General features: G+C 46.6%; 1 protein-coding gene across 3 annotated transcripts; it reads right to left on the bottom strand.

The window, feature by feature from the left end:
* Positions 1-1,314: 1,314 nt before the first annotated feature.
* Positions 1,315-20,277, bottom strand: IP6K2 (inositol hexakisphosphate kinase 2). 3 transcript variants are annotated; one of them, NM_001397465.1, is made up of 6 exons: positions 20,204-20,277; positions 8,562-8,858; positions 6,233-6,455; positions 5,329-5,504; positions 3,521-3,696; positions 1,315-2,101 (listed from the first exon to the last, which is right to left on the bottom strand). In NM_001397465.1, exons 2-6 carry the CDS (start codon positions 8,761-8,763, stop codon positions 1,604-1,606), a joined length of 1,275 nt encoding a protein of 424 aa, NP_001384394.1. In that variant the 5' UTR covers positions 8,764-8,858; positions 20,204-20,277; the 3' UTR covers positions 1,315-1,603. The 3 variants fall into 3 exon arrangements, with proteins under 3 accessions (NP_001384394.1, XP_040502159.1, NP_001025767.3); XM_040646225.2 differs by lacking the exon at positions 20,204-20,277 and adding an exon at positions 19,859-19,920; NM_001030596.3 differs by lacking the exon at positions 20,204-20,277 and having other exon boundaries at positions 8,562-8,923.
* Between the last annotated feature and the right edge of the window lie 295 nt (positions 20,278-20,572).

The following is a 20,572-nucleotide window of genomic DNA, read 5'->3' as shown; positions in this document are numbered from 1 at the left end:
TCACACCCAGAGCACATCGCAGGGGACAGCAGGAAGTTTCACTGATCACTGCCCAAGGAATTTTGCAACCCGGAGTGCCAACAGTAAACAGCCCCTCAGCATGCACAGCCCACGGCAGTGGCAGCGCAGCGGGGCTCTCTGTTAGCTGTGCCAGGCACTGGGACTCGTGAAGCACAAACACTCTACGACCTCCTGCAGCAATCCTGCATCTCCACATGCAGCTGCAAAACAGTGGATTGAGTGCAAAATGTAAAAGCACCTCTTTGACGGCGCCCTTGGTTTGCATCTCGGTGCCCTGGAACAAACAAAAAAAAGCAACCACAAAGTAACATTGCGAGAGTAAAGGTTAAAAAAAAAACCTCTACGAAAAGTACAAAAGAGCACAGGACAGCCACTGCAGAGACTTTGAACAGAAGCCGACGGCAGCAGGCAGGCTGCCTCCCTGCCCATTGCAAACCTGCTCCAGCCCCGTGCGTTGGCACCCAGGGGATCAGGAGCCCTCTCACTTCTGCAGCCTGAACAAAGGACAGGCCAGGGCCAGGACCCCCGGCACCCCCACCCCACACCTCATGGCCTTGCTGCTTTACCCTGAGCACACAGAAGAAGAAACAGTGCTCCCCAGAACTTCCACGCCGTTTTGCTCTTGCACCGTCATGCTGACTTACAAGCTTCCCAAGAGAAGTCAGCCAACTAAAAATGTTTACATGAATTAACATCCCTCTTTCCAAAGAGGAACTAGTAGTGCTGCTCGGTTATCTTTACTTCAGTTATTCACCCATCTTCTGACATTCCTTTCCCACCTATTCGTCCCAAGTAAGATTTTAAGCTGCTTAGGATAACTTGCAGGCTCTGCAGCTCTGCCCTACCAGCTGCTATTACAGCTAATCCTGTAGGAGTTTCTTACGTATGGTTTGGCTCATCTTAGATTAGGAAAATGTATATAGAAACAGGTTACACAGCAGGAGTCAGTTTACAAGATCCCGAAATAGGAAACAATTTGTTGGCTATTATAAACCAACAGCCAGCCTCTAACCCAGCCTCTGTCACTCCGGTCCCTCTGAGCCACCTTCTCCCAGAGCCAGACAGGCCCTGCTCCCCAGAGGCAGGTGCTCCAGCTGCTGGCCAGGCCCCAGCTCTCCCCTGCCATGGTTCTCGCTCATTGTTCTTGACAGGAGGCCCAGAAGCAATGCATTATTCCACGCGTGGTCTAATGAGGTAAGCTTTGCTGTTCTAATGCTGCTTTTGTGTAACACCACCTGAAAGATCTCAAAGCTTTACCTCCTCTTCGGTCAGCAGCAATGACAGAAGCATCACTTACAATGAACAAAAAGAATTTTATTGGAACGTATACACACAGGGATAACAGAGGTATCTGAGTAATCAAATATGGAATGTTTAAGAAAGTTAAAATAAATAAGGATACTAAGTTTTGCCAGTGCTAGGTCCAGCACCAATAGAAGTAAATGCCCTCTGAACAAGTCTGACTCTGACAGGACCATCCCTGCAGAGTCCGTAAGGTTTCCTACCACCAGAAAGTGGCCAATAATTTTGGAATACAGAGTCACGATAGTGCGCTTTCTACTGATGTGCATTCACACTGTTTTTATTCACTATTTTCGTCTCTTATTTCTTTAATAATATCTATTAAATTCTGAAGTCCAAAAACGTAACCCGTGTCTTGGCCCTCATGCACCACGCTATCTTCTCCATAGTACTTGCAGGTGGTGTGGGCAAAGTCTATCATACGAACATCAACAGTACTAGCAGTCGGTTTGTAGGCATACGCTCCTGCCGACTCATCTGAAGACTCCTCTGAAAGGTCCTCCAAGTCCTCCGGGTCTGAGTCGACAGCGACTTCCTGCCTTTCCTTCCCATCATAGATGATCAGCAGGGAGCTCGAATAGAAGCGGTAGGACTCCTGTTTCTCCAGGACAGACTTGAGTTCAGTCAGTTTTTTAATAACGGATTCAAAGAGTTCCCTGCGCAGGTATTTGCCGTTATGAAAGAACTGGTAAAGTGCTTCTTTAAATCCTTGGACCGAGAGCTTTCTTCCATGGTACTTATTCATGAACATCAGCTGGCCAGTGCCTGCCTGGTACACCTGTGTATTCAAGCACACATAAGAGAAAACAAGAGTTAAAATTGCTGGCAACACTGACCCGAAGGCCGAGGGGTGCGGGGTGAAAGGCTGCTATGGAAAGCTCTTACATGATGATATACTGCTCTCTTAATACTGCTCCTGTAGTTACAGAAACCGTTCGCAACAACAGACCCAGCAGTGTCTATGGAACTTGGAGGCTCAGAGGAAGTGGAAAATTCTTTCAGTTTACACTTGAGCTTTTTCCACTTGGAATGTATGATTGAGGAGTTTAAGCAAGGTTAGGAAAGCTGTGGCCAAGATCTGCAGTCAAGATACAACTTGTACCACAGCCACTCACACACCACTTGCCTCTGCGCACAGGCATACCAGCTCACTCCCAGAATGCTGTGCTCTATGGGACAGCAAACACTGTTATATAAAACCAAGGTGTGCCACCCCACAAATCTCCGTATTGAGAAGTTGGAGGTACTCCTGCAGGAAGATTGCTTCCTATGGGAAAGTGCTCCACACATCACACAGAAAAAATGCCAAAACATCTCCGTAAAGTAAGCACCAGAGGTACTTCTAAAGCTCTTCCTTGTTTTCCACCACAGGTCTGTACTGGAAGGCGAACTGGCAAGCCAGCCAGCCCAAATCCCAGTAGTGTGGCTAAAAGGCAGAAACAAAAGTGTGGGAGCTGTCTCGTGCTTTTCTCAGAATTTAAACAGTGAGCTGAACACCAATCATGCCAAGAGTCATGCTGTGGAACAAGTCCCAGCAAACACTGCTGGCATTCCCGGAATCTACTGGATGGAAGGAGAAAAAAGGCTTCAGAAAAGCCTCAAAAACAAACAAGCTCTTTCCCACTTGTCACTCTAGGAAATACAGAAACAAGTAAACAAAAAATGTGGGTGAAAGTCCACGCGAGTATCTTATTTGGCCACTACTCTTATCACACTTTCTAACCCACTTCACAACAAGCCTACTTTAAACAGAAAGAGATCTATAGCTTTTTAAAGTCTGCAAGACAGAACTGAGAGTTAGTTCAAATTTTGGCCCATTTCCAGGTTTTACTCAAAATGCATGTGCCAGCACACCTCTCTTTAACTGTTTCTCACGCTTATCCTGAGATGTTAATCCAATCAGTAATTCTACTACACAATTTCCAATTACTGTTATGGTGCAGGAGCCTGCTTTCTTGCTCAGAGAACACCATCCCTGCGATGCAGGAGTCGCTACAGGTTGCTCCTGCAGATGCTGCTACCTTCAACTGCTAAGTCATTCACAAAAGCCTCACTCCTCTCACTGATGGAAATGAAGCACAGCATCTCAAGCACAGCAACACACAGGATTACTATTGAAGCAAGAAATGAAAGTAAAAGACATCATCAGGAACAGGTACTTGTCTGTTGCCTTACACATAACTCATTTTCCTCTCACCTGCATGCCACAAACTCTGACTCCAATAACGGCTGATGTACTCTGCTGACATTTACGGATTTGGTTAGCCTTCTTCTCTTCTGATGCATCATCTCCATGCTGTCGGGTTCCCATCTTAAGGTCCAACACACACGGTACTTCATATCGAGATGTCAGGTTTTCCAGCAAAATGAATTCTGGAAATGCTAGTTAAGGAACAATCCTCACAGTACAGTCACAGCATTTTAAAACCATTACCACAGACATTACAGTGCCATAATTCTAATCATAAGTACGCCCAGTAAACAGTAGCCTATCAAAACTTAGTTGCAAACACACGGTATCAAAGTGCTTCTCTACTCCTAGTTCCACTGGTCTCTAGAGAAGATAGATGAGACAGGTGGTTTATTTATTTATCTTACAGTAGGTGGGGAAAATGTAATTGAGGTCACAGATAAAAATCTGGCAGATGAGCCACAGATTCAGAATGACAAAGTACAGTCTACAAGTACTTCAGAACATGACATCTGTTACTGAAATACCACACACTTCCTAGATAATTTAACAATCACCTGCAGTGAAGCAGTGACAACACCAGCCACAAAGTACTTTCTCTCACTGTGAACAGTTTATTAGTCACCAAGATGTTTTGGTAATTCATTCACCAGAACTCCTCACACATGAGGATCTGCTTACCAGAGCACACAGATATCAATATATTTGCGGGATTTACTGGCTGCATGCAAGCCTGCATACAGCAGGACCTTCCCTACCCACACAGACAGCACCACAGTTGGAAAAGACTTGCAAGATCATCCAGTCCAAATGTCCACCTACCACCAAGAATTCCCCACTAAACCGTGTCCCTCAGTACAACTTAATGTTTCTTGAACACTTCAAGGGATGGTGAGTCCATCACCTCCCTGGGCAGCCCATGCCAGTGCACCACCACTCTTTCAGAGAATAAATGTTTCCTACAGTGAACAAGTTGGAATGTCTTCCAACTTGAGGCCATCACTTCTTGTCCTATGGCTAGTTATGTGGGAGCAGAGCCCGAGCCCAATCCCCACCGTGCCATAGCCTTTGTTCAAGCAGTTGTAGAGAGCAATGAGCCTCTTCTTCTGCAGACTAAACAACCCCATTTCCTTCAGCTGTTCCTCGTAAGATTTGTGTTCCAGACCCCTCACAGCTTCACTGTCCTTCTCTGGACACACTCCTATGCTCTGCCTATAGGTGCAGTGCACGGGGGTATGCCTCAGCTTTCATGCAGTCACAGCTTTTTTCTCACGCTCCCATCCTGACAGTTTATATTCAGTTTGTCTTTATCAAAAAGGCTCACTACGAAGAGACTATCAAAGCAGACAACTCTTTGTATCAGAACATCCCACCCTATATTTAAGACAACACTGAGAAGTTGCTGAAAAGGGAAAGCAACTAGCTTTTGAGATCCTCAGTACTGATCAGAGTAATGGCTCTCACCAACGGAAAAAAAGAGTCACTTAACTTCTATCCTCCCCCAAAAGCTCACATTAGTAAGTTGTTCTGTGAAAGATCCCAAACACTCTAAAGCCTTTCCATTAACTAAGTCCCAATTTGTAGATTTAAGTTATTTGGATTTCCCAGCCTAGCTACTTCACAACACGCCGGAAAAGCCTGTGTTCTGGAAAGTGCTGGCAATCCCTTCCAAGTCACCACATAAGTGACTGCTTCACAAGGCCTCCCTGGGTTATAGTTAAGCCCCGCTCTGAATTTTTATCTGTCATGTCCAAGAAATAGAAAGCAGAGCCCTACTCATTCCATCGCCACAAAGCATCTTCAGGAAAGGATACTATATTGATTTCGATGTTTTGCATTTTCCTTCATCCGCTGTAACTGCTGCTGGTGACATTTCATGCTCCAAGGATTATGCTGCTTAAGCTGTGAACTAATATTTCCTTTTTTCTCTACAGTATAATACAAAACTTCAGACTTCTTCAGCCACTCAAATTCTTCCTCTAACTTATGACTAGAAAACAGAATAAAACATCAGATTAGAAGAGAAACACAACAATGAACACTTCACTTATAGAGTTTTAAACCCAGTGAGGTCTACTTTACTTGCCTTCTCTAACAGCTCGCAGCAAGCTTTTTCCTTTCTGTACATTCAGACAATTTGCACATCAGTAATACATCAACCATTGGAAAGCTACTTTCACACTGGTGTAAATTAGCATACAGCTAAGTATGTTACAAAACACACAGTAATTCAATGTATATATTCTTTACCCATCTGAACTACTTCCAAAGAAGCAAGGGATACTTTAGGGGTTATCCCTTGCTAAGGTTAGTGTTCTAGCACAGTACTTCACAGCTCAGAGAGCTCACAGCAGGCATAATTATAAGAAAATGTGAGGGACAATATGACTAACACAGATGAACCTGGCTTCCTACAGCAGCACAACTGGAACATGATGGCTTGCTTGTAATACATTTTTTGTACAGCACTGGAAAACCCTTCTTAGCTAAGCACAGCAAAAAGCAGTCACCATGCTATCAGGCTGAGGACAAGGCAGTTTCACAACTGAGCCTGACTGCAGTGAAGAGGTCAGGAAAAAAAAAAAGAAGGAAATGAGAACAGAAACTGAAAGCAGAGCTCTGGAGAGTTCTCTGGAATTCTGGAGACCTTATCCCAGTTTGACAGCAAAAATGCTATGCTTCAACACTTTGCCTCCCAGCTCTCCCTATTAAACCTACCTTTTCATTTTTTCCTCTTTCCTGTGCTGTCGGACCCACTCCTTCGGTATCTTCTCATTTTCTAACAACACTGTCTTTTTGTTAGTCCATCGCAACAGCTTACTTTTGGGTTCACAGTCAGAATTATCTAAGTTTTCCAAGTTATCGTGGTCCCCATTTAATGGATATGCTATTAGACATAAGTTTCCATCTTCATCCTCTTCAAAGCTCACTGACACCACACCTGAAGAGAGAAAGGACATAAGCAGCTGTGAATTGCTGAAGCAATAAGCAAGTCTTTTACAACACACAACATTACATGAAAAATATAGCAACTTTTGTTTTTTTCTCTTACCCTGGTCCTTAGTTTCTATCTTGCCACAGGCCAAACCCCATCTGCCAACCTAACAAATATCAAAAGACCTAGACAAAGATGATACCTCAAAAAAGACAATTTATCATAATGACAAAAGAACAATATAAAAAATCTGTTCTCTCCAATTCAGAATCAAGTAAGGATCAAATAATAACAGGAGACAATTTCAATTAATAAAAATGTTTATTAAAAAACCTGACTGGTCTGACCCTAAATGAGATGTCAAACATGTTAACAACTTGCAGTGAGAAGTGATCTGCACAAAAAAAAAAAAATCCAGACACTGAAAGCTTTAAGTTTTGCATGACAGCAAAGCAAAACCCACTTGTCCAAACAGGATTCGGTCAGCAGAACCCCATGGGAAAGACTTGCAAGCAGAGCAAAACAAGATGATGCCACATTACAACAAAAGTAGCCCAAGAGCTTTCCTCTTAAATCACTACATTGAATTACACATTTTCTTCTTTTTGGTATGTACTTTATTGATAGCAGTAATGCAGTAGCCTTGTGGAATAAATAACAAAATGCAATACAGAACATATCTGAGGTACACAGAAAGACAATGAACCCTGAAAACACTTTTCTCTTATCCTCCCACTCCAGAGACTCTGAAGCACTGCACTGCATTTTGAGTCCCAGCAGAGTGCTCTGACACAGATGCCCCTAATGCTAACATTAGCATGTTGCTGTGCGGACTTAAGAAGCCATAACAATATCTGAATCGGTTGTTAGTTCTTTATTTTCCAGTCCCCTCTCCTTATCCTCAAACCAAGCCACCTGCACAGTTCTTGCAGCTCATCTTTGGGCCAGAGGGAGGTCTCGGCGAAAGATGGGCACTTCTGAGTTGGGCGGGCAGCTCTGACACCTACAGTACCCAGGGGAGGGGGTGCAGAAGCTCTGACTGACACTCCTGCTGCCACAAAGGAAAGGACAACAGGAAAAAAGGGGGGAACCAGCTAGCAAATGGCCTTTATCCTGGAAAAATAACAACAGAAGGCTCAAGTGAGGCCCCTTACCCCCCTAAACCCCTCCCACACTCCCCAAAGAGCCACACAGACTGGTACAATCATTCTATTACATTTTGAAAAGGATCACTCAAAGACCACATTTTCTTCCAGTCCCAAAGAACTCCTGTAAGAGGTGTCAGTCTCTGCGAGCACACAGGCAGCACTACTGGGAAACATCTCTGAAGTCTTCCGCCAGTTTCACCAACAGTGCAAAACGGTCACCCTTACAGCTGTTCAAGTCAGTGGGCCATAAAAAGCAACTTCATTTAAAAAAATGCTTCAGTCATTATTTATTAATCACCAGCCAGCCATCGATGGAATAAGAAAGAAAAGTATTTCTGTTAACTAGAGCAATGTTTAGGAGAACTGGAATTTCCACTCCTACATAACATCTGACTCAACCTCATCACGGCTATTTGATCCTTGCCTACCTAAATGCCATGGATTTTCGTTTCCTTAATGACAGAAACAAAGCTGCAAATATTTAACAAGACACTTCACCAACGTGTATTTATTGGGATCAAAATGAGAGTGAGAGAACAAACCCCAAAATAAATGAGATCACAATTAAGCTTACACACACCACCACTCAACTTATCAAATCCCTGTAAACAGACATTAAACAAGTGGTGAAAATTAATTATAAATCCACAAAAGAAAAAAGCAGCAGACAATTACTGAAAACGTTCACAAGCTGTTAGCGACTTACCTATGCCTAAGGGAGATACATGGGCTATCACCAGCAGAGCTGCTCTACTCTAATGCTGTTAGGTAGCCCAAACACCAGCTGGGCAAGCATTTCCACCCTGCATCTCCACAGCCTGCCTCAGACAACATCAAAATACATGAAAAGAAAACCCCCAAAACCTCTTCCACGCAGAAGAGATTTCAGAGACAACAGAGCACACAGCACACCAGTATTGCAGAAAGCAGCAGCCCGACCCCATCCTATGGTTTGGGAACTTACCCTCATACTGCGGAGTGAATTTACGCATTTCTGTTGGGAGAGTCTCATAGAACTGGTGCTCCCGCTGGATAAGGGGCTTACAGATCGTCTTGTCATTAAACCGGAGGACACAGGAGTGTCCCCCGACCTGGTGGACAAAGGGCTCGAGCAGGACTCCCTTGGAATAGTGCTCCACTTCCATAGCTCCAAATGCTGGGCTCATCCTTGTAGCACATTAGACAGAGGGAGGCGACGGCGTGAGGGCGGTTCCGAGGCGGAGGTCCCACAGGCGTGCAGGCGGAGCTCCAGCCCAGCGGTCTGTAAGGCAAGCAGAGAAGCAACCGAGTTCAGACCCGCACGCCGCTCAGCCGGCGCCGGACTGCGGGCGCGCTCGGGATGCGGCCAGACAGGTCACCGCGCCTCGCCCCGCCCACTGCGCCTCGACCAATGGCAGCCGCCGATGGGCGGGGCCAACAGCTCCCGTCCGCCCGCGCCTGCGCAGTGTCGGCGAGGGGTCCGGCTGCCCCGGCACGCAGCGCGCCCGCAACTCCCCCCCGCGGCCGCTCCCTGCACCCACCGAGCACGGGGTCACGGAGCGGAGCTCAGCCCGGCCTGCCCGCCTCTGCAGCCGCCTGTAAATTTTTAGTTGAGTCGCTCTAATTTTAGACCGGAGCTTTAATCATTAACTTTTTGCAGCGAAACCAGGCTCCTACTTATTTCGTCTGAAGATCGTTACACAAACAATAACGCACCTCGTACAAAGGGACCACGAAGCGTTCCAGGTCACGGCTCTATTTTTATTTGCCCTCCTTTGTTACCCAGCAGCTTTCCATTAACCCGAGAAGCAGCGCTGCGGGCAGCAGCACACCGCCCACGGCGTGCCCGGCCGCGGGGGCATTGCTGGAGTGAAAGCACCACTTAAGGACACAGATCGATCGCTCAGCTCCGGGAATGTTTACCTGCACCACGGCTAACAGATCAATACTTTACTCACTACACAACAGTTAGCTGTTTTTCTTCCCTTGCTTTCAAGAACTGTAACAGTATTACCAAATTAGCAAGCTTTCCTTCCAGCACATTCCGTCATCGTGCTGTAACTGTGTCCCCATAGACACCAACGACGACACGCGCCTCGCAGACAGGCAGGTTGGGACCTCTCAGCGTCAGCCCAGCCGTTCCCAACTGCAGCAGTTCCACATCTCTCAAGAGTTGTAAATTGGGGTTTCCTTGCACCAGCAACACTTATGGAGCCTCCCAGTGCAAGGCAGAGGTTTGCTGGTGCTCAATGGGGGCAGAGCTCAGCATGCGTAAGGCCTCTATGAAGGCACAGCACCGTGCTGGCACCAGTTACAGCGCATGGGCACTGCAAGAGGGGCTCTTTCCAAGACAGCAGTACAGCTCTGTGAGCACCTTCCCGATTATCCTTGGTATAGACACACCAACTGGCAGCAGTGATTCTGGCTCCCACTTAACACCAGCCCCACGGCTGCAGAAGCTGCACCGGGAGCTCAGCCTTGCAGACGCTGCTCCAACACAGGGCTGTGTAGCAGAGAGCACCTGCAACACTGCCAATACTCAGCACCTTGTTTACCCAATGCACCTCCAGGGAACTCATTAGCAGCAGCTCAGCTTGTTTGTTTCGCACATGCCCAAGCGTCGCAGACAGCACTCCTGCCCATGGCGCAGTGCATTACTTGGCAGCTGTGTCCCCAAGCACAGCCCCAGCAGGGCTGCTCGCACTGCTTCGCTGCTTCCTGAAAAACACAGGTCTGGCAGCACACCATACAGCACAGCTTCCCATTCAAAGGCTAACAAAGCAAGTTATTTTTTATAGCTCTGATATTATAAAAATAGCAGTTATGCAATATTTAGAGGAGGGAGGGAGAGAGATGTTAGAAACATCTCCACAAATCAAAAACACCGTGTGCTCAGCGTGCACAGCCACAGGGCAGATGTGAAGGCCAGAGAGAAACTCACACCAGTAAAGATAACTCACAGTGCCTGTGTGAGTAAGCCCTGCTGTTCTCGTCTCGCTGTAAGCCTATAAGGCGTGGAAGGTTTGAACAGGGCAGCAGTGCCCAGAAAGGTGATATGTCTGCATGCCCCACCAGTGATTTATATCTCAGTGAATCCAGCAGCTTAAGTTTGCATTGGGAACAATTACTGTATTTTACCCATTCAAGATAGGAAAGATCTAATAAGTTCAGGTTGTTTCCATGCAATGAAGTGGACTTCAGAGGTATTCTCATTTACACGTAACAACAAAAATAGCCTTAAGATTTTGCTCTGTAACCCTAAAACCCCCCAATTTTTACTACAAACAATGTGTTCGCTATTCTAACTTCACCTTCCATTGGGAATTTTGCCACTCAGCTTAACAGAACCTGAATCACAGCTGTAAGGCCCACCAGGCTCTGTACCATCCCATTTACAAACACCATACTTGCACAAACAACCTTGCGAATACATCAGATTGGTTTCACTTCCTTCAAAAGAAAAGCTCTATCTGGCTGCTTCCAACAGCAGAGATTTCAGCCAGGATGAGCACAGCAGTTCTACACTGCTTTTTCCCCATTCCACGACCAGCTTGTTATCAATGCTCTTCAGGCAGGACAGAGCACACAACAGCTGTCTTTCAGCATCTCTCCCAGATACCAAACTCAGTGTGCTCTGCCCTTCACCACATGCTTCTACTCTCATCCAAACATGACAGTGACCATAAAAGAACACCACCATGAACTCGTGTTTTCAGGGTTTTAGAACACATCCTGGGTGACTCCACTGTTCTGACCCCCTATTAAAGCTGGGTCTCCCTGAGCACAGACTTGCACACACCGGGGCCCGCCTGCAGCCCCCAGCAGCCGTGCAGACACAAACGAGGCAGCAAAGCTTTCTGCCCTCCTTCCCACACATCACTGCACAATGCAAAAGGGAAGCTGCCTGCCGAGCTGAGCTGCTACAAAATGCCCCAACCCCCCAGAAGCAAAGATGAGTTCCTCCTCCAGATTCCAAGGAAGCCAAACCACACAGATGGGCAACGTGAGAAAGAAGAAAATCAGTGACCCGTTGGAGAAGCCAAAGAGAAAGCTGGTTCAACCTGAAGAAATGAAAACCAACTGAGAAGGGACAGACAAACGTGCAACCATCAACGTGGAAAGCACCATGGGAAGTCTGTGAGACACCCACCACCTGCTTTGTGCACAGAACTGGAACCTTACTGAGGACTCAGCTGGAAGTCACTGTCATGTGACAAGAGAACAACCTTTCACAGCTGGACCAGCATAAGCACACCAAGAACCTGCAATACACCTATCTGAGAAGGACTGCTACCGGCACATTCCAAACCCTTACATGACCACACTACAGGCAAGCCTCCTCTTCTGTTACCAGCACTGCCAGTCTGTTGCAAATAGCAAGGCATACTCCTTGAATACAAACTACAGAGCAGGGGGATGCAACATCAGGATGTCAAAACTGTTAGGTTAAATGCTCCCTGGTTTCCCTAAATGGAAGAACAAAGACAAAGGGCAGTGGCATGCTGTAGATCTGCAACATCTGTTAACAACTGTGCCTGGTGTCTGCAACACTCTGATCTGCATCTCAGCAGGCTGCTCTATCGAACTCGCTTGAAAAGACTGACTAGATTGGGGAAAGAAGTCCTTCCATCAGGTATAACTTTAAACCATGGGTCTGTGACTGCCCACACTACTTCATTACTTATAAATACTGGTAAGGAAAAAAAAAATGCTAGGCTGTAAGTTTCTATGCAAATGAACTTTTTTGTGTGCGTTCTTCTGCAGCAAATCAATCAATTTAATGATCTTCAAGTTGTCACTCAGTGACAGGTACTCAGAGATGAGTAAGTATGAGGTATTGTAAAAATACTCAGCGGGAACAGTTACAGGAGTTAAATATCAATTCCTCCACACCTACACGCTGAGACAACGCGCGCATTCACTTTCCAAGCAGCAAGACTTTGGCTCCAGCCTTCACTGCTCAGCGATGAGGGTGACAGGAGGCCGGGAGGTGCTCACCATCAGCAGCTCACGGCCACCTGCTGCAAAGCAGCAAGGTCTGCTGGCTGAACATACAGTGCTTGATCTCTTCTATTGGTCTGTCCCATCTGCTTCTTAGAAATATCGATACTAAACAGTTCTTTCTTCTAATCTGTTCTTATTAAACCACTGGCAACTGCAGCAACACAACCATGTAGGTTGGAACAACAAAAAAGCTTCACCAGACAAAAAGAAAGAAAATTCCTTTAAGTTCTTCACTTAATCACACAAATTAGACTGAACCCAGAACTACACATAATTCAGGAACAGAGCTATACAAAACATGCTTGCAAAACCCAGTTGGGAAAGCAGCACAGCTAAGCAGACAGCAGCCTTTGCTCATACCAAGGTAGAAATTTCATCTTATTTTTGACATCAGATCACTAACAAATGATTCTCAGCAAGAAAGAATGCATACTTATTATCAGATGGAAAGTATCTGTTCATCTAGAAATTAAAGCAGCAGCACTTGCCCTCCTCCAGTTACAGAAACTCCTATTTCAAGCTGTATACATTTTCCTGCTGTACTACTGGAGAAATGCAGCAATAGAACCCGAAGCAAATCCACTGGCATTAGCTTTTAAAAAAAGGTCTGCGCTCTGTGCCAGAGCTCATCCATCACTGGCACATGACAAGCAAAACATAGCTGAGTATTTAGCTCTAAAAAAAAGTTTCAGGCTCTTTGTGAATCTCTGCTAGCTATACAGATCTTCAAAAGTAGCAGCAGACTGAAAAAGAAAGGTCAGGGTTGTTGCAAACACCTGGAAATACCCCAAGTTCCTCACGCCAGGCGTGTGGCACCCACAGGCACAACTCCACCAAGAGCAGAGGGGCAGTGCAGCTCAGCCTGCAGGAGACAACAGTGCACAGCAGCACGTGCTGCAGGCAGCCCTTTCTGCAAGTTGAGTACTGGGCCCTCCCTACCCAATACTAACAGTCTGCAACGTACTAACAGAAGATAAGGCATTTCAATGCCTATACATGTATAAAGATGTACGCTTTGAGCATAAAACAAACAAAAAGCAGTATTTTTGCTAGCTCCTTTTAACCATGGAGTTGTTTTCCTCTAAATACAAGCAGCAACATTTACTATGAGAAAAACACTGCCCCACAAGTTGAGACACGCATTTACAGCTGTAAGTCAGGAACAGCTGCAGAGCTGCTCTCGCAGCAAGTATCAGCAGGACTTCTGAACACAGCCTGAACAGATGAAACTAAGAATTACACAGCACACATATCTATGGATAATACACTAAGAGCACAAACACGTCAACAAAGAAAGCTGTTGTATCATGTTCCATCATTGCTCCTCACGCACAACCACTGTCCCTCGCCATGCCTAAGCCAGCTCAGCATGACTAGGAGAAACCCAGTGCCCCCTCATTTTGTCCTAGAACACAAGAGAGTAACCAAGGCAATTCAAGAGCTCATACAGCTTTTTCTAAGCAGATGAAGCCACTGAGCTGAGGGAGGAACTCCTTAAACCTCAACAAGAAGGTCAGGGGCTCTGAGCAAGCTTTAGAAATACCAAAAAGCAACAGCTTTCAGCTCTCCGTACACCCTTTGTAATCTGCAAGTTGAACAATTACATAAACAAAGCTCTAGCAAAATGCCAGCTTTATGTCTCAAAGCTATTTAATCTCCCTGAAACAAAAATAAAGCCAAGTTACAGGTTACTATGCATACTCTGCCAGAAAAGAGCACGCCATTCTGATCCATGCAGTATTTCCAGGGACTGTGTAATTTAAGAGCTCGCCTCTTTTCCATGTAAAAATGCCATGGAAACTAAGAAACCCGAACCGCCAAAACTAAGCTACTTAAACTTCCTATTTAGAAACTGATCCATCCCAGAACAGCATTCTGGCACCACTGGCCAAAAACACCGGTTGCTATAAAAAGACAATACTGCCCTTTGTCATGGAGAAACCAAAATAGCATTCAGCCTTTAATCTTCTGAAAATACGACGGCAAAAGCTAAATTACATGGATTACACAAGCAAAAGTGCTCTTCAAGATACAAAACCCACCCAGAAATTCAAGCATGGAGGTTGAAATAAACCCATGCATACACCTTTCTCGCTACCACAAATTTAGCAGCCTGGTACTCCTAACCCCGCAATGAAAGAGCCGGGTACCTTTCCGAGCAGCCCTTGGAGTTGTGACTAAGCTACTCTGTATGTGAAGTTGCTCAGAAGGGAACCTGCCAAGTCTTTCACAAGGGCTGCATTTGCTTTACTGCAGGAAGATTTTTCTGTCTACATCTCCTTCAGAAATCCCAATCCTTAATGCTTCCATGGACAAGCCTTAACTCGAGCTTTGCTGTCCAAGTCCTAAAATCTACTCTTAACTCCTTAAGAAAAAGATTCCATAAGAGCACCGAAGATCTTCTGTAAGTGAACCACCACAGAAGAATGGTACCAACAATCCACAGTCATATTTCACATCTCCTATTTATGTGTACATTCATTCCATCAACATACGTCAAATGAAGCTTAGTTCCTTTCAGTTGAAAGCAGTCTCACAACAACACAAGCCAGGCAGCAGTAAGACATGACGTGCCCAGCCACATTTCATTCTAGGGTTCCTCAAATACTGGGTTTGAGACTTTACCTCGGGTCATGGTCAATGAGTTTTTGCTCCTGATCAGTGAAGGTTCATGAAAGTCATTCACCATATCCTCGTAACTGTGTTTGTTTCAGAATGCACTGAACCACCCCAAAACACATCCCTAACCAAACCACACAACCTGAACTTGCATCCTTTGGGATCACATATGACTGAGTGACTTTTACACGCTCCTCCTTCCTCCTCCATGCTTGTTAAAGGTACCCTGGAACCTTTACAGCAACACTTTGTTTTTGTACCAGCCAGCAACTCTCTAACACAAGCAAGCACAGCTGGCACAAGAGTACCCATTAGCCAAAAAAGGACTCAGATCAGATGACTGCTAAAAGCCTATTTTCTTCTCAAAACCCTGCAATATAGCACCATCATTCATGCTGTGCTCATATTCCAACTGTGTGTTTCTGAAGAACAACAGTGTCAGAAAACAAAACACATCAGGGAGAAATCAAGCTTATGGAAGACCACGAAAGACTACATTCTTTGAAATCAAACTGCGTACAGTGATGTCAAGTCATTATTCACCCAAACAAGAAATAACCGTTCAAGATGTGCTTAAATATGTAAAGGTTTTGTCTCAATAGAACAAGTGCAAGACAGTCCCCCCCTTACCACTCAGTTCAGTGTGGCTACCTCTGCATTTATTCCATCTGCTCCTCACCCTTGAGAGGCTGCTCACTTCCATCAGCTCTGAAACGATTCTACAAAACCATTCTGCTCCCTGCTCACCTAGAATCACATCCTCGGTTTAATATTCAAAGACTTCTCTTCAGAAACCTGATCATCAAGTTATATTAAGTCAGAGCCATTATTTTCCCCAAAGTTAGCTTAAACTTATTCCCCAAGTTGATTACTCCAGTATGAACACATCACACCCATTCAAGTTCAACCTCGTACCTTTACTTACAGTGAACCCACCTTCTGAAAGAGCTATTACCTCAGAGACATCAAGATGGTGCCCATCAAGTCAGCAGTTCCACTTTGTAACAAGGTTTATTAGCTAACGTCAGCCAAAAAATGATAAATAATTGGCCACCATGTTCTTAACCATATATCCAAAGTACAAGACAGATAATGTGCTGTTCTTTGGCAAAAATAAATGAAAGGAGTAATTGCTAGAAGGAAACTATCATCATCAATAAGCACAGACTCAGGCAGTGCCCACAATTCCTGTCAGGTTTCAGGCACTACTGAAGCCTTCTGCATCACAGCACCGTGCTGCTATTTGGGTACTGTCGTCAAAGCCATCTGTGCCTCAAGAAAATAAACCCAGCAGTTTCCCAGTGTTCGTTCTTAATACATCCAACAGTGCTTGGGAAAATGAGTATTTTGCCCTGGCGCAGAGCTCCCCAAGCTCTAGATGTCAACAACCTGGAGCATCATTAGCCAGTTCCAGCTCGTCACCCCAATTCCATTAGATCCTTCCATCTTTCTGAATGTCAGCACAGCTGGAACAGAATGTAGCAATCAAGACAGTTCCACTGAAAGGCTGCTGTGTGAAATCAGTAATTGCCCTTCCTGTCTGGCCTACTAACTGGCTGCTCAGCACATACCCAGCTCCAAACCAGCCACAGCTTGTGCGCTCACTCCTTCCAACCATTCATCATGGCAGATGCGTAGAGTTTGTCCTCACCAAGCAAGATTCTCAGAGATCAAAAGTGCTGTATGAGCAAGCCTTAACTTTTTTTTCAGTAAAGCAATGCAAAACTGGGCACTGCCTGGTTCCAGCTATCTTCAGTAATCAGTATCTGACAACCAGTACAACAAAAGAGTACTTTCTGTACTGATTATAAAGGTTCCTGTCAGTCCAACACATCCCATCAGAGGCACGCTCAGGACCTCAAGAACTTACTGCCATACAAATCAAAAAGTGCCCAAAACCATCAGTGATGATTCGAAGTTCCTGAATACTTTATTGAACATCACCACCAACAAATCTTCATTTGAACCATTTTACCTCCATTATATCTGCAGTGTTTCAGACTCTGCAGCAGATGTATGGCTACTCACAGCTCATTGCACTGGGTTACCTTTTTTTTTTTTAACTTCTTTTTTCCCCAAAATCGAAGAGAAGAATTACATTGTAACAAAAATAGTTATTATGAATGGCCCAAAATAATATCATCATGAGATATTTCTAAGAGCTATAGAAAGGGTTACCTACAATTGCACCTTAAAACTACACAATGTAGCCTCTTAGCATCTGAAAACCATCCCTATTTTGTTTCAGAGATGCCTTAACCTTGGCCAAGACAGCCAGCCAGGTACAAGAACAAGCAATAGAGGAAAAATCCTCTCCCCTGCAATGGAAAATTTTCATCTCTTCAAGCAAGCCACAGAGATGCTGAGCCGGCCCGGCGTTGCCTAGACACCGAGCACAGCCTCTTGCCAACAGGGACGAGCTACGCATCAGCAAAGCCAACAGCTGATAAGTGGATGAACTGAAAGAGAGACAGCGAGTTTTTCCACACAGTGGTGTAAAAAACCTGACTTCTTCCACATCACAGCACTACCCCCACTCACCAGATACTCAAGAACTGTGATGAATACAGAGATACCAGCCTAGCAGATCAGAATCCATCATACTTAGTTCTTACCTCTGCATTTATAGGTATACCTGGAGCAGAAAGTGCAATCAAGCCCATTTTATTATTTGTTTTTGTTTATCTGCAACTCAGTTTCCATCCTTTCAACCTTTTGCTGAAGTATCTCACTGTGGCATATTCTAACTGCCAAACAAGTTCTGCATTCAAGCACTGGTGCAGAAATTGTATCGAAACCAACGAACGTCTTCCGAACAGAAGTTACACCTCAGCCTCCTTGTGCTGAAAGCCACATCAAACCGCTGTTTACTGCCAACCCCCACCCTCCCCGGGGACACCGCTCTGCTCCACAGAGGCAGACACCCTCACACCACAGCCACTGAGAGAAGCTGATGTTTATTCCAAATCCGAAACCTTATCTAATTGAGTTTATTTAGACAATAAAGACTCAAGATTAACATGACTAATGTTTAGCTTATCATTTCGGGTGGGACTTCCTTGTGGACGCTCTGTCACCAGTAGGTTTTTCACCGTCAGCCTGAGAGTAACCGAATCCCAAAGGAAGAAGGCAGACATCTGAGAGAACAAAGGGGAATGGTTTTAAGCTACGACAGAGAAGGTTGAGGTTGGATATTAGGAGGAAGTTTCTCACCCAGAGGTTGGTGACGCACTGAACAGGTTGCCCAAGGAGGCTGTGGATGCCCCATCCCTGGAGGCATTCAAGGCCAGGCTGGATGTGGCTCTGGGCAGCCTGGTCTGCTGGTTGGTGACCCTGCACATAGCAGGGGGTTGGAACTGGATGATTATTGTGGTCCTTTTCAACCCAGGCCACTCTATGATGCTATGATCTATGAACACAGCAGGGCACTCTCTGTTACAACCCCAACCTCTTCAGAACACAAAACCGTCCCTAAAACACCCTGCCTCCTCCCCAGCTATCAGAGAACAATGATGAGGCATTACCACAGCACCGACATGGCAGGAAGCCCAACCACAGAGCGGCAGCTAAGTGCTTCTTTCTTTAACATCTTTCCTCACCCTGCTTTTTCAAAGCAGCATGCCTGACAAATGCGAAGTATTCTCTGCAAGCAACTGGTAGGGCAGGAATGTTTGAGAGCACAAAGCCCAGCACTCACATCCCACCGCTACCCAGCTGTCCAGCTCCATCCCAAATTGCTGCACCACACGCTCACCCCAATTCTGATCTACTTTGCCTCAAGAATAAACAGCAACATAAAACCACATTACTTGTATTAGCAGAGTACTGAGGACAATTTATTATTCCAGCAAGCTACGAACAGAAACAACAGAAGAGAGAGGAAGAGAGCTTTTCAATTAAGTTAATGAATCTCAATTTATGGAAAAATACTTGGCCAAGTGTAAGGCCTTACTTTTATTAGAAACAAGTCCATTTGGATGGCTGTAATCCTCGCCAAGCACAGTGTGAGCCCTCCTCCCCAAATCCTTCCCACCACCATTACCAGCAAACACTTCTGACCACATCAGGTGTTTATGAAACGATGCTTTCTGGATTCTGGCAGCTGAACTGTTGCTTTTTCCCACTTACAAATTACAACAGCAGCATAGTAAACAAGAAATAAATGGATGCTACACAGTGACTCAATTTTGAAGTACACACATGTGCGTGCTTTTGTATATAAAGCCACCGTCCATTTTTTATCGCACCCTGGAAACGAGACAGGATGAGCAGAGACACCAACGTTTCAAGGCAGTTCAAAACCGTTCCAGACTCGATGCTAAATCCTTATTCCATCACCTGACCCCAAAGCACCCCAGAGATGCACACAGTATAGGATCACACGGGCACAGCACGCGTTTCCACAATCCCCGAGCACCGACACACGCCGTGTCAAAAAATAAAAGCTGACAGACCAGAAGCAAAGGGCAATTAAATTCCAGCTCGTGACGGGAGAGATGCGCGCTAAGCACGTGTACTTCTCACAGTGGAAACGAGGCCAAGGACACACCGGGGCGCGACTCCCACCGGGCCGTTACCCACCAACAGCGATAACGCTGCTACACAGAACGCCGCCCGCCCCCTGCGCTAGGCCGCGCCGCAGCCGTGCCAGCGCCGTACCTCAGCTATGCCACAGCCGTGCCAGCCGCCCCGCGCACTTCCGACTCCACGCACCCGGGGGCAGTGGCGGCGCAGCGTTACGCAACGCATCCGCCTGTGCCGCCCGCAGCGCCGCCCGGCCCGCGGAACGCCGGCACCTCCCGCTCCGCACGGACGGGCACCGCCGAGCCGCCCTCCCCCCCCCGGCCCGAAGCCCCCTCAGAGCCCCGGCCCCCACCCCCCGCGGTCCAGAGCCCCCCCACCCCGCCACCGCACAGCCCCAACGGTGACCGCCCCCTGCCCCCAGCAGGGGGTCTACCGCGGAGCCCCGCACCCCCGGCAGGCGGCCCGGACCCTAGCCGTTACCTAGGGTCAGGTCGGCGCCGGCGGCGGCTGCGCCTCTTTTGTTTGTCAGACGTGAAAATGGCGGCGCGGAGCGGGGCCGGCCCTCCCCCACCCCGGCCCGAAGCCCCGCCCCGCCATCTCGCCCGCCTCACGCTATTGGCTCGGCCCGTCCTGCAGCGCACTGATTGGACAGCCGCCGGCGGCGCTGTTGCTAGGGGAGCCGGGGTTAGGGGCGCCGCGGGACGGGGAGGCCTCGGCCCCCTCAGCTCACCGGGGCCCGCTCCGCTGGCCGGGCCGCCCCGCTCCTGGGCCCTCACTCACGAGCGGTGTCCCCTCGGGGGCTCCCCAGACTCTCCGTGTGGCCTGATATTTCTGGTGCTGCCCGTACCG

The sequence above is a fragment of the Gallus gallus genome, chromosome 12, assembly GCF_016699485.2.
Source record: "Gallus gallus isolate bGalGal1 chromosome 12, bGalGal1.mat.broiler.GRCg7b, whole genome shotgun sequence".
NCBI classification, from domain to species: Eukaryota; Metazoa; Chordata; class Aves; order Galliformes; family Phasianidae; genus Gallus; species Gallus gallus.
This window is presented reverse-complemented; position numbering and strand designations above follow the sequence as displayed.